Source organism: Neovison vison, chromosome 7 (genome assembly GCF_020171115.1).
Source record: "Neovison vison isolate M4711 chromosome 7, ASM_NN_V1, whole genome shotgun sequence".
NCBI lineage: Eukaryota > Metazoa > Chordata > Mammalia > Carnivora > Mustelidae > Neogale > Neogale vison.
In genome coordinates, this window is record NC_058097.1 from 104,187,008 (window position 1) to 104,201,885 (window position 14,878).

The following is a 14,878-nucleotide window of genomic DNA, read 5'->3' on the forward strand; positions in this document are numbered from 1 at the left end:
CACTAGTTAATACTTAACATCCAAATTAATTTTTAAATTTAAGCAAATTATCTGGTTTTAATGTTCTAATCTTTGTTTCACATTTCTAAGCACAAAGGGGTCATGACTCACCTTTCCAGTTTTTGCTGCAGAACTTTTATTTCCTCCTTCAACTTTCGAATACACTCTCTCTTACTTCGAATAAGCTCTTTGCTCTTGTACATGTACCTAAGTAAAGGAAAACATCACAAACTACAATTTATATTTATTTATTTATTAAAAAAAAAAAGATTTTATTTATTTATTTGACACAGAGAGAGAGAGAGAGAGATCACAAGTAGGCAGAGAAGCAGGCAGAGAGAGAGGAGGAAGCAAGCTCCCTGCCGAGCAGAGAGCCCAATGCGGGCCTTGATCCCAGGACCCTGAGACCATGACCTGAGCCGAAGGCAGAGGCTTAACCCACTGAGCCACTCAGGCGCCCCAAACACAATTTATATTTAAAAGCATTAATGGCACACAGTGCCAGCAAAAAAGGGATACAAAGGAATTTCCTCAAACAAAGGGCATCTATGAAAACATATGGTTAAGATCACACTTAATGGTGAAAGACAAAGCTTTTCCCCTAAGATCAGCAACAATGCAAGGATGTCCACTCTTGTCTCTACTAAGTATTTTACTGGAGGCATGGCCAGTGTAAGAAAGGAAGGAAAGGAGGGAGGAAGCAAGGGAGAGAGAGAGAAAGAGGGAGGGAGGGAGGGAAGAAAGACCTACAAATAGAAAAGGAAAAAGTAAAACTGCCCTTAGTTGCAGATGACATAATTGTCTACATAGAAGGGACCAAAGAATTTACAAAAATGCATTAGAATTAGTAACTGAGTTTAGTGAAGTCAAAAGATATAAAGTCAATTAAAAAAGAGAGGGGCAGGAAATTATCTACTGCATCTCTGTATACTTGTGAAGAACAAATGGAAAGCAGAATTTTTTTTAGAAACCATTAGAAGATCTAAAGAATGAATTACTTCAGTAAAAATTTCCTCAGACATACGCAAGACCTATATACTAAAAATTACAAAACAATGTTGAGAGAAATTATTGATTTAAATAAATGGAGCTATACCACGTTCATGGATTAAATAATTCAAAATAGTTTCCCCAAATTGATCTAGAGATTTAACATAATGCCAATCAAAATCCCAACAATTACTAGGTAGATAATTGACAAGCTAATTCTAATATTTACTAGAAATGCAAAGGATCAAAACAGCCAAAATAATTCTGAGGAAAAAAAAATACTATAGGACTTAACATGATCTGATGCCAAGATTTACAATAAAGCCACAGTAATCAAGACAATGTGTCACTCACAGGTTTAAGATTAGACAATAGATATAAAACAGAGACTTCAGATAGACCCACAACTACATGCTCAATTAATTTTTGACAAAAGTACCAAGGTAGGGGCGCCTGGGTGGCTCAGTGTGTTAAAAGCCTCTGCCTTTGGCTCAGGTCATGATTCCAGGGTCCTGGGATTGAGCCCCACATGGGGCTCTCTGCTCAGCAGGGAGCCTGCTTCCTCCTCTCTCTGTCTCCGTCTGCCTTTCTGCCTACTTGTGATCTCTCTCTGTCAAATAAATAAATAAAGTCTTAAAAAAAAAAAAAAAAGTACCAAGGTAATTCAATGGGGGAAAGCATAACTGGACAACCATCCCTCCCCTACAAAAAAAAAAAACAAAAACAAAAACAAAAGCCCTCATCTCATACTATATATATAAAAATAAACCCTAATGGATCATAGATATGAATATATGAGTTAAAATTACATAATTTCTAGAAGAAAAAATGGAAGAAAATCTTTGTGGCCTTGGGTTGGCAAAGATCTCTTAAAATATAAAAACACAAACTGCAAAAGAGAAACTGATACATTAGACTTTATCAAAACTAAAAACCTGTTGTCTCCGAAAGACACTGATAAGAAAATGGAAGAGATAGCACAGATGGGGACTATGTGGTTTTGTATCCAAAACATTATCAAAGAACTCACTCTTTACAACTCAGGATGAACAGAATCAACCCAATTAAAAAATGGATAAGAGATCTGAAAAGACACTTCACCGAAGAAAATAGCCAAATGACCATTAATTAAGCACCGAAAAGAAGCTCAACATCAACAGTTATTGGGGAGATACATGTCCAAAGAAAAATACAATATTCCTACAAACCCACTAGAATGTTAAAATTTAAGACTGATGATTCCAATTATGGGCAGATTTGGAGCAAATGGAACTTTCTACACTGCTGGCGAGAAAGCAAAATCATACAGCCACTTTAGAAAGCACTCTGGAAATTTCTTATACTATTAAACATACACTTTTCATGCAACCCAGCAATTTCACTGCTAGGTGTTTTACCCAGAAGCACTAAAACCACACCAAGACTTTGGGTGAACGTTCACAGCAGCTTTATTCACAATAGGCTAAAACCAGATACATCTGAAATGTCTGTCGACTGGCGAATGGGAAGACACTGGAGTATCACTGCAGAGAAATGGACTCAGTATGGATGAATTCCCAACACACTGTCCTCAGTGTGAGAAGACAACCACAACGGAGTGTGTTCCGAATACTAACGCCACTATTGTGACATTCCAGAAATGGCAAAAGCACAGGGCCAGGAAACAAGTCAGATGGTTGCTAGGGCCGGGGGTGGGGGAAAGACACTGACTGCAAGGGGCACGCGCACGCGGGAACCTTCTGGAGGACGGAAATTCGCTACATCTAACTGTGCTGGTGGTTACTTGACTACAGCCGTTGGCCAAAACTCATTGGCTCTACACCGAAAGAATGGTAATATTGTTTTGTGTGTAAACTATACATCAATAAACCAGACTTTAAAAAGATTAAAATCCTATGAAGTCTGTCTAGGAATTTTTTTTTCCCCAGGAATACAAACACTACTGAGATTGGAAAGAAATGCCCTGCGGCTGCTCCACACTCTGCCTCTCCCCAGAACGAGAAGGCTGTCCCTGGAAGCCCAGCTACTCAAGCCGTCCCGAGACGACACGCATCCCCTGCATCACCCTGACAGCGTCTCCGAAATGCCAACTCTTGGGCCCTAACCTAGAGCCAGAGAATCCAGTGACTCCACATCTGCGTATCATCGAGACCCCCAGGCGATTCCTACGCACACTACACTTGGTAAATGCTCCCTTCTCCCTCTGTCATACACCAAGAAGACACTCAACCACAGAACTCACCTGTCCATGTAAATGATCTGAGGAAATTCCAGCTTATTGTGAATTTTCTCTGGCTGGCCGAGGGACTGATTGAACTCGAATCTTGAGAGTTCGAAGGTCAACACTGGAGGTAGCTTTGTAAACCAACGCTATGTCAGAAGCAGAAATGCAAAAGAAAGAAGTTAATTAGGAAACAGCAAAAGCCAGATTTAAAACATCCCTCATTAAACTTTTTACTTCTGGCACAGAATTTATATTCAAATCAAATTCACCCTAGAGGTTGTTGTTGTTTTTTTTTTAAATCCCAAATACTAAGATGACCACTTAGCCTTGTGCCCTCTCAGAGAATGTGGTGAAACATTCCTCAAGACTCCAAATTTATAAGCCAGTCAACAACATTTTACTCGACTATCATCCTCAGAAATACCCACCCTTAAGTAGGTGAGCTGCACCAAGAATCCTCACTGCTTACTAAGTCATTAGAAGTCAAAAGAGGGTCAAAACCTGAAGAGAATAGGCAGCCTAACCAAAAAGTCAGAAATTATGACCCAAGCAGCAGCATAGAACTAAGGAGCCAATTATCTCCATGAATCAGCGCAGAAGACGTGTGTGTGTGTGTGTGTGTGTGTGTGCGCGCTATTTATTCTCAGTATATTAACCACAATTTGAATTCCCTTTCTTTCTAAAATAAGAAACTTGAGCACTGGGTGTGGTGAAAAAATAATGAATACTGTTTTTCTTAAAATAAATAAATTGGAAAAAAAAAAAAAGAAACTTGAAAGAGCCTCATGATTACAAGTGCTAAAGTTTCTGAGAAAATCTCTGAATTCTAAGACTTTACAGATGTCTCACAAGGTACCCAATCAAATCAACCTAGGATGTTAACCTTAAGTTTCAAGAAAAGAAAGCAATGATTTATTAAAAAAAAAAAATCTCAGCTGTTCCTGATCACAGATAAGGAAGAGCTAAACCAGGAGGGGCATCTCTGTTCAATTCACGGGTATGCCAGCAGGTCTGTAAGAACAGCTTTAAGATGTTCCTTTACCAAAGGTGCAGGTGGCGGAGTTCCCTTTCCTTTGTTGGCACGAGATGAATCCAGAGAGCCTATCCAGCTACCTCAGGGTAAATCTAAATAAGCATAATGATTTTCTTTTTTCTTTATTTTTCTTTTTTTAAAAATAGTGTTCCCATTCTTGAATAAAGGTCTCCAGAGGTCTAGGTAGCTGGTGAACATCCCCTCTCTTTGGTACACAGATGGGACAGAGGCTGTGCCTCCCAACCAGGAGTCAGCACTGGCCTCGAAAAGCCAGGGAGGCAGTAGTGCCCACGCTGCCCTACAGCTCCCACCCTTGACACGGCTCGTGTGAGGCTCCCGACTTTAATTCAAAAAAAGCTCTGCTTTCTCCGATAACAATTACCCAGTTGGACTCACATAAGCCCACGGTTTTGTTTCGAAATATACAACGAAAGGAGAACAAGCCAAGCTGTGTGGTATTGGCAGTTATGCTCCAAATTCACTAATTCTTAACCCAACTGGAATTCTGAGGCATTAATTACCCTTGCTCTCCCACCAACTGCCCCCTTTCTTTCCAATCCCCCAAAATCAATGAACGTTAAATGTGAAAAATTTTAAAAGCAAAGGCAGAATTTACTATGAAGAACAGTAAATATTATAATAGGGAAAATATTCTAAATGGCATACCATAGGAGTTAATCACTGTACTTTTACCCTCCGAAAATATGGAGGCAGTGGGCTCTCCCTACTGGTACACGTAGGCTTCAACAGAAAAAGAGAAACTTGATCATACTTAAAACATCAGAAGCAGCATACAACCTTTATATGATTAACTCAAATTCATACTTTCAGCAAAAAATTTATTTATCAAACACTAAGACTGACTAATTCATATCAACTCATGCGAGACCTTCAGACTACTAGTTCGACATCCGTTAAGTGTAAAGTTATTTACTGTCGGATGGGAAGACAGTTTGCCAAAAAGCTCCGTCCTACTTAACTGGTTTTGTCACTGGCACAGCAAATAAAAATATCCAACTTACCTCTTGCCCATACTTCACCGAATGATCGGAAGGAAGCAGCTCAATGTCACCCTCCACCATGGCCCCTTCCAAACATTCGTCTAAGTTGCGATAACCATTTACCTGAAGGGGATACTGGCCGAAGGTCTCATTGTTACAAAAGGGCTTTCCTAGGCAAAGAAACAGATGGCTTTTTTAAAGACCTCACTAGTATTATCTGAAGCCTTTTTTTCTGGCACCACAGAGACAGGGTTTTCCTAATTCAGCAACTTGCTGAGAACCATCAGAAGCTACTTAAGCCTGTTAGGGCCACTTCCAACAAAGCAGCGGATCCGGGCACTGACCGTGAGCGACTGCTACCGTCACAGGAAGGAAGAAAAGCAGATACGACGTGCCTCCTCATCAAAGACTATGCCACCTCTTGTGAATTAGTCTTGCCGAGAAAAGCCTTACCTGAATCTAGTCAAACTTTAGATCCAACTACCAATTTATAAAAAGAGGAGTAGAGAGGAACATGAAATCATGGATGTGCAAGTAGCGAAATTTCAGACTGTGGGGAATCGCAGAGAACAAGCCACCTGGTTTCTTAAAAAATACATTCCAAGGTAAAAAGAGATTGGGAGGATAGTGTACAGATTTTGATAGGAAACTTAAAAGACGTATCAATGAAATGACCCACATTTGGGTCCTGATTGAAACAAACTGTAAAAAATAAACACATCACCCACCCCTCCAACATATAAAATTATAAAACAACTTGGAACTCTGGACACTGACTGGATATCTGATATTAAATGCTACTTTTCCGGAGAGAACAGTGGTGTTGCATTATTTTACAGAGAATATCGGAAGGGTAAGAGAAGAAAGGAGTTAGGGAATGTCTGGCTGTGAACTAAAGGTGGCTGAGTTCATGGGGATTTTTAGACTGCTCTATCTAGATGATAAAAAATTCTCCATAGTGAAGAAAAATTAAAATTACACAACCAACACGGAGCTTAGTTAAGTCTCTAGAGCAGAGAAATATTTTTGGCAGTCTAACTCAACAAAATCTTTTGAGATTAGATATTACATCGGAAACAACACAGAGAAAATTGACATTAATACTAGACGTTAATGGTACATTTGGGCTGTGTGAGTATTATATAGTTTCATCTGACAATTCTGAGGGAAACACTGTGCCCATTTTACAGACGAGGAGACTGAGGATCCAGGCACTCTCACAGTTTGTCAGGGTTACACACGTATTTAAGAGGTGGAATCAATATTCAGGCCTGGAAATGCCTGACTTGAAAGACTTTTTTTGACTAATACAGATATGGCCATGAGTCTAGAACTAACAGAGCGAAGAATTTACCTTCACGAACCCCTTCAGTGAGGAAAGTACCGTAGAAAAGCTGCACCATTGGATTTTCAGATTTCTTCCTGGGATTGCTGCTTTTAAAAAAAAGGAAACAGTTCTCTATCATTTGGATCAGATAAGCACCACACTAAGGCTAACCATCATTCAAAAGCAAAAACAGGACATTTTCATCAACCTCCAAAGAGCTGGGCAGGGTCCAAAATTAGTCACGGCTTGGTTCAGTTTAAACACTAATTGAGCAAATATCCGGGCATGACCCCTGGCTGTGAGGAGCTGAGGGAGAGTCCTACATGCCAGAAAATACATGTATCTGTATAAAATCAATATATACATCTCTAGCCAATGACAGATGTATATAGATTCTAGAATAGGACAGAAGCAAGAATCAACCCTCTTGTGCAGTTCTGCAAATAAACACGTAAGTTTCCCTGTGGCACAACAGAAATGGACAGGCCCACCTTAAATGAAGTGTTATTATGTTAGTATGTGAGATGCTCCACAAAGCTATCCTATGATACACATATTTCTTTTACTTAGAGTAAAAACAATTTAGAAAATTCCTTAGCATCTGTATTCGAAAGGGGATACTTGTATTCTTTGCCCTGAATTTCACTTCCGAAATTCATTTCAGTGACTGCAATGACTAAATTTGATTTCCCACGTTCGCATCTAGGATTGATTTGACCTTTTAATACGTTCTGTAGCACAGGAGATGTCTTAACAGAGTTCAGAGTTACGGCCTGACTTTCAGTCAAAGGTGGCAGACCGAGACTGAGAGGGTTACTTACATCTTCAGAGAGGAAATCCAAAAGCAAGGAGGATACAAAATGACAACTGTCTGAGTGGTCACCCCAGGAAGTTTGGCAAAACCCAGCAATTTCTACTGGAGAAGAGTAATCCCCCCCCATCCTAGTTCTCGCTGGACCACTGTGAGTAGGAAGGTGGGACAAACAAATCCTCAGCACTCACTTAACATTCACAGCTAGCTGGAATGCGTCCTCTAGCCAATCCAGGAGCTTGTGTGTGAATTCACTCACATCTTGCTACAAGAGAGGCACAAATTGCATAAGAGTTAGACCCAACACTACACTTAGGGAAATGAAAATCTGCCCTTAACCCGCCAATGATTAAGATTATAGGACTATGGGAGGATTTCTTTATTAAGGACAAAGAGCAGAAAGAGACAAGGAATACTGGAACCCAGCCACTGCAGAGACAGAAGGCAGGGGCTGACCAGCTTGTGGCTAGGAGGGAACTGGAAAGCCACCACTTGAGCCACATCTATTTGTAACAAACCAACAAACAGAATCTTCCAGGTAGGCCTTAAAAATAGGGAAAAAGAAAAGAAAAGAATAAAAAGGTCCACATAACAGACTCTAATCCTCTAAAACAATCTGAGACTTAATGGAGAAAAGAAACTTTTATGAAATGTTCTGAGAACTCAGAAGAACTTAGGACCTTTAGAGAAACAAAGGGAAAATTTAATTTTATGAAGCAGGTGTTTGTCTGCTGGAGACAGCTTTGTTTTTTTAACAGAAGTAAGGAAAGGAAAGTACTACTATCCAGGAGAGAAAAGACTGTTCAAAAAAGCTGCTCAACTTAGGTTTAGACAATATTAAAAATAAGATTTTTATCTGGGCCATCCCAAGGCAGAGGTGCAGACAGAGGGCTTTCCTTTTGTCAGTGACCCTTTGCTAGGATTCCCGGAGGTACTTTCACCCTCCTCTCTACTCCGACAGCCCCTGTGTACTTCTCATCCTGCGTGGTCATGGTCAGAGCCTCTTACACAGCTGACCTGAAGCCACAGCACAGGAAGAGCCACAAGGCATGACTTCAAACATCACAGAATTGGAAGAAAAACACGAGCATAACGGGCTTCCCATACCTGCTGTTCCTCAGGCGATCGGAATGCTCCTTTTAAGAGATCCAGGGCTGCTGAAGGGTCTACAAATTTGCGATTTGATCCCATCATCAGAGCAAACAAATACTGAAGCTCTTGCATAAACACGATATTTCTCTTTTCCTGTAGAGACAACAATGTGTGTCCTTACAACCCCTCATTCGGAAAATTAGAACACACGAAAGAGAAAAGTTGTCAGTGATCCCTCCCTAATTTATATTTACCTAGCTCTAGATCAGTGAGGACTCAAACCATCTTACAGGTCCTCTGACGAGGTCTGTGTAGGGTATTACCTTCGACTGAAGACTATCTACGTGGAAGCCAGGAAGGGAATATTGTAGGAAAAGCAAAAATGTTTACCTTCTGAAGCTGCTGCCCTCCCTCCTGCTAGGAAAATGCACCTCCAAGGTGAAATTCTGGCACGAGTTAGAGTGCTGGCAGGAGGCCACGTTCTTGGGTGAGAGCTGACCACAGAACCTTCTAGAAGGTCCAGGCCTCCAGCATCAGGTCACCCATTCTGCAACACTCGGCCTGAGCAGCTGAGGAGAAGCAGTGCAGGACGCCACACACGCTTTCTGTGATTCAGAATTTCTGAATCTCCCACCCAGAGGCAGAAAAGTGGAAACTATCAGGATGACACTCCACCAAACTGTTTTTCTAATTTTGTTCCTAATTAACTTTGCATTTTTGCAAACCCGTTTCACGTGACAAAGAAGGAAAAATCCATTTGAAAATGAAAACAAATCCTAGCGCAAGCCAAAGGACATCACAGCTATCAACTCTGCCCAGAATTTAAAAGCCTTTGGGATGAGAGGGACCAAAGGAGAGTGAGGACTTCTCCACACCAACTTACAGTGTGACTCGGACAGTTTTCAAGCACATTCTGTGGCAGACTATAGCTGAGGACGAGTCTTCGAAATTCAGGCAGTTGAAAGAGAGACTGAAAGAAAGAAAGAGATTTGTAGCCTTTCTTCCCAAATAACTGTAGCGGAAAAGTATTTCTTTTACTTGAAAGTATAGGCGGCTGTCCTCTGCTATTTCTCCCTCTATCCTGTCTGAGGGAATGATAGCTATGGTACAAACTGAGCTGATGGAATATTGAGTCTTCTAGGAAAACCCAAAAACATCATGACTGACGAGAGGGATGGATTAAATAAGGTATGGTACATGTACATGATATACCATTATGTACTCATTAAAACAGTGGGAAAAAAAGTTTTCATAAAATGAACTAGTACACAGCACTGAAAGGGACTGCCTGAGAGATACAGGATCAACACGGAGACATCTCAAAGCTATACTCTGTGTGGAAGAAAGTTCCAGAAAAACAAAGTACTAAAGTGTTTATAGTAAGTTTAATTATATACAAAACAACATGGCATTTGGTCTGGGATACACGCCGGTGCGGTTTTACCTGTGGGGAAGGGAGGCTATGACTGGGATGGGCACAGCAGGGACTGGGCAGCCCCGGGAGCTGTACCATTTCTTTCTAAAGCTGGGCAGTGAGTACAGTAACATGGGCTATTCTCCACTCTCGGTCACAAGAACTGCTTAAAAAAAAAAATTTAACAGCAGGAACCTTTGGCTTACTTGTAAATCATATACAAACCTACCATGAATATCTTTGGAAGGTTAATGTTTTTAAAAATCTCTTATATATGAATATAGTTCCTTATCCCGACACACTCCTCAGAGGAAACCCCTCAGGAAAGACCCCAGTGGAAAACTCTAGAGGCAACCTCCTGGCTAGACAACAGGTCTCCAGTTTCGCTCCCACTCTCCCAACCCGACTGGGATGCCACCAATGGGGTGAGCACACAACCGGGCAGTGCCTTTAAAGTCGGGTCCCGCTGTTCCACCAACGTTCTCTCTGTAGCCAGGGTGAGTCTGCTTGCTCTCTATTCAACCCATTCTTTTCTTTTTTTTTTTTAAAGATTTTACTTATTTACTTGACAGACAGAGATCACATGTAGGCAGAGAGGCAGGCAGAGAGAGAGGAGGAAGCAGGCTCCCTGCTGAGCAGAGAGCCTGATGCAGGTCTCGATCCCAGGACCCTGAGATTGTGACCTGAACTGGAGGCAGAGGCTTTAACCCAATGAACCACCCTGGCGCCCCAACCTGTTCTCTTCTCTTTCTACCCATCCTGTCCCTTCCTGTGGTGTCACTCCCGCTCTGCTGACTACACCCTCACATGTCCCAGAAATTCTCTGCCACGAGAAAACTGGCTCTCCACGTGCAGGTCACTCCACCCTACCCCCTCTCCTTCGCCCAAACCGGGCTTTCCCCAAAGACGCCGCCATTCTTAAAAGCCCCCGACATGTGGCTGATGACATTTCCCCACCCAGCACCCCTGCGGCCCTCCGGCGTCTGTTGCTTCTCCTGCATCACTTCACCACATCCTCCTCCTTCAGTCACCAAACTTTAGAACTCCGGCAGAATCTTCGAATCCTTCCTCTTTCGTAACTATTCACATCCAGTGAGGAAGAGGTCGCTTGGAGTCTGCCTCTGGGGGTCTCCTTAGAACCACCTCCTCCCTCCTATTCCTGTCAAGGGCCCTCCTCGGTCTCCCCTCACTGCTCCCCTGGGCCACTGCTCACTCGCGTCACTGCTCAGCCTCTCTCTGCCCCCAGGGCCTGCCCTGTACCGGTTCACCTGCCACACGGGTTCCTCTGTCTTCCTGACAGGACTGAAATAAAGCTCCTGATTCACGGACACCTGCCCCAGGATAACGGCTCATCTTCCTCTCCCAGGTCCTGTCCACACCCAGCCCAAAAGGACATCCTGTTAGCTCTGCTCTCTGAGTAAATCAAGAACCCGACCTCTTCGCCACTTCCATGGCTTCTAGCCAGGTCCAGGCCACTGTCACCTGTCCCGTCCCATGAACAACTGCAGCAGCTCCCTGTGGAGTTCACGCCACCTGCCCCTCACCACGCCCATTCTGCTCTCCGCGCAGCAGCCACAGCGAGCCTGTTAAGATCTGGCTCAGAGTTCATCATCCCTCTGCTCGGAACCTACAGTGACTCCCCAGCCTCACCTCCAAGGACTCGCCCTCTGCTCCTAGTGTCCTGGATGTCCCGGGGAGCACACCGAGCCCACTCCTACCTTGGGGCCCTTGCTCTGGGGTTTTCCCTCCCTGGAATGTTCTCTCTGGAAACCACTTGGCTCACGCCTCCGCCTCACACATATCTGGCTCCTGCTCCAACCTCATCCCTGGGGCCAGAAGGCCTTACCTACCAGTACAGTCTGTACTGCGCCCTGCTCCACTCTCTCCCACGGCAATTCTGTGTGCCCTGCCCTGGTCTTTTCCTATCAACTGATCACAAGCTAACACATCACATCAATTTGGCCACTGAAGTAGTTACTTTCGCAGTACACTCTCCTGCCTCACAAAAATTGAAGTTCCATGAGGGCAAGGCCCCGTCTGGGTTCTATTCATTCCCTTATCTCAGGGGCCTAGAACGGGGCTGGACACACAGTGGGTGTTCCGCTAATGTTTGCTGAGGGAACACAAGCACTTCCGCCCAGCCCGGGGACCTCCGGGCTTTGTGAGCATCCATCTCTAGTACCACAGTCCTCCATTCCGTCTCCACACCCACACCTGAGGTCACACCCAGGATAGGTCGATTCCTGAGACACAGCCAACTCTCAGGCCATAAATTCAGAAAATCCTGCCCCCTCAGGACATCTGTTCTTTGATTCCACCGAGGACCCAAGCAAATGGACGCCTCCTGTTCCCCGCTAACCACCAATCCCTCCCTGTCTTCATTTCTCCTTCTCTCTAGCTTTGATTCATCTTTAACACCCTTCACTAAATCCTCAAACTTTCCTCAAACCCAGCAAAGCCTCTGACCTAAATCAATTTCATTTTCCACTAAAGAATCTCAGAGTACTTCTAAGAAAAAGTCCTGATACAAACAGCCCATACTGACGTCACTACGCATTTCAGGTCAATACCCTGAAGGAGACCTTCCAATCTGTAGAAATCCTCCTACTGTATCCTGGCACCAACCGGCTTCCCACTGTCAGCGGTGACCCTCCCTTTAACATCCAACACCGCCCTTCCCCACGGCCTCAGAAAATGGTTGTTCACACCACAGAGAGGATGATCGGAAATTACCTCAACTGTAATCTGCAGCCATGTCTTCCTTGCCCTCTCCCCTGCTATTCTCCTGTCCCTCCCGCTCTATTCCCACTAAGGACCAGTCCCTCCCTCCAGCTTCCACATCCTGTCTTCTCCTGTTGCTGTCTCGGGAACATTGCTCAGTGACACCCTCTGCTCCTTTCAACACCCCCACAGGTGTGAAGGCTGAGGAGGGTGTGAAGGCAGCTAGGGTTCTCAACCTCCCTCCCCGGCTCTCTCTGAAAGGACGAACTGATGTCCCTGATGCCACATTCCTTCCAAAAACCTATTCTCAATGCAAATGCCCGTCATCTTTTCATACTCTGCTCTGACCTTCCAATACTTTCCCAGCTCACAGACAATCCCTAAGTTCTCCTCACGAACCCCAGCTCCCGCACCTCACCTCCACATCTTTCTGAGCTCCTCGTGGTCTGTACCCCACCCTCGAGTCCTGCCCTCTTCCTATTTCTCAACACACTGAGCAAGCTTCCGAACCAGGGTCTTTTCACTGGCTCCTCCCTGTCTGCAGGGAGTGACTGTAGTCTGTGACTACAGCGTGACTTCCCTCACCTCCCTCAGGCCTCTGCCCAAACGCCCACCTTCTTGGAAAGGCCTCCTTCCCCCTCCAGCTCCTCCTGCCCTCACTCATGTTTTGTTTTGTTTGGTTTGGTTTTAAATATTTTATTTAATTATTTGACACACACAGAGAGAGAGAGAGAGATCACAAGTAGGTAGAGAAGGAGGAGAGAGAAAGAGAGAGAGAGGGAGAAGCAGGCTCCCTGCTGAGCAGAGAGCCCGATGTGGGGCTCAATCCCAGGACCCTGCGATCATGACCCAAGCCAAAGGCAGAGGCTTTAACCCACTGAGCCACTCAGGCGGCCCCTCGCTTGTGTTTAGGGCACTTCACAACACCTGATATTATTTTACTGTCTGTCCCACTCTTTTCAAAGGAAACTCTAAGAGAGGTACAGCTGTGATGTATCACTGCTGTTTCCCAGTGCGAACACAGAGTCGGCCACAGACTGAGCTGAATGAAGCTGGATCCTGTGTGTGGAAAGGGAGGCCCCCATTTCTGGCTGAGCAGCTGGATAGACGTCAAGTACAAAGGAGAAGATGGAGGGGCAGGATCAAGTGCTGCAATGCAGCCATGCCAAGATTAAGGTACATGGGGCGTACTTCAGAGAGGCAACCCTCTCTCTAGGGGAATTCATCCACTCCCTGGCTTTAGCACAGTCTATAAGCTACCGAGTCCCCGAGCGGCACCTGTAGCCCAGATCTTTTTACCAAACTACAGATTCACGTTGTTGACTGACTACATGCTTCTTCATGCAGCACTTTCAACTCAGCGTGGGTAACACTGAACGGAGATCCCACTCCTCACGCCCTCCCCCAAACATTCTTCTTCTGGCATCAACTGGCACCGTCATCCGCCTGGTTCCTCAAGCTAGAAACCTTGGAGTCTTCAACTCTCAACCCTATATCCAATTGCTCCGCCAAATCCTGCAGATCTGATCTCCCACCCAGCTCTAAAATGCTTGCACTTCTCTCCTTCAAGGCTTATGCAGCTCCTCTACTCTAGGCCGCCATCATTTCCTGCCTGGATGGCTGTGACCCCCTACCGACAAACGCTTTCCCCTTACGAACTCTGGCTCTGCGCCAACATGTGACAGGAAATGCTGATCTAAAACACCTATTCAACATCTTTACAACCGTATTCTAAACCACGGGATATTTTGTTTTTTGTATTGCCCAATTTGGACACCAGAGCATCTGAAGTCAAACACAGGAAAGCAACCAACATACAGTAATGCCATGGGAAAGTAAAACACCCCAGTCTTATATGTGTTCCCATTTTTTTAAACTATGTTTCTCACATTTCAGTTGAATAAATTAGAAAGTTGTTTGCAGAAAAAAAAGTTATCTCAAAAAATATCATACCCGAGGGGCACCCTGGGTGGCCCAGTCTGTTAAGTGTCTGACTCTGGCTCAGGTCATGATCTCAGGGTCCTGGGATGGAGCCCCACATCGGGCTCCCTGCTCCACGAGTCTGCTTCTCCCTCTCTGCTGTTCCCCCCTCTTGTGCTTGCTCTCTTTTATTTTTTAAGATTTTATTTATTCATTTGACACACAGAGATCACAAGCAGGCAGAGAGGCAGGCAGAGAGGAGGAAGCAGGCTCCCTGCTGAGCAGAGAGCCAGATGCAGGACTCGATCCCAGGACCCTGAGATCATGACCTGAGTCGAAGGCAGA

At 44.3% G+C, this 14,878-nt stretch overlaps 1 protein-coding gene across 5 annotated transcripts in view; it reads right to left on the reverse strand.

Moving 5' to 3' along the window:
- USP28 (ubiquitin specific peptidase 28) overlaps nt 1–14,878 on the reverse strand; it is a 57,685-nt gene that overhangs the window by 19,494 nt on the left and 23,313 nt on the right. For 3 of the 5 annotated variants that reach the window (XM_044257863.1, XM_044257862.1, XM_044257860.1), the window contains exons 6-12: nt 9,362–9,448; nt 8,494–8,631; nt 7,578–7,651; nt 6,603–6,682; nt 5,270–5,418; nt 3,233–3,360; nt 112–207 (exon numbers count right to left, since the gene is read on the reverse strand). In XM_044257863.1, coding sequence (XP_044113798.1) covers nt 112–207; nt 3,233–3,360; nt 5,270–5,418; nt 6,603–6,682; nt 7,578–7,651; nt 8,494–8,631; nt 9,362–9,448 — 752 coding nt within the window. The remainder of the gene's footprint in view (nt 1–111; nt 208–3,232; nt 3,361–5,269; nt 5,419–6,602; nt 6,683–7,577; nt 7,652–8,493; nt 8,632–9,361; nt 9,449–14,878) is intronic. The other 2 variants (XM_044257864.1, XM_044257861.1) reach the window with 1 other exon arrangement.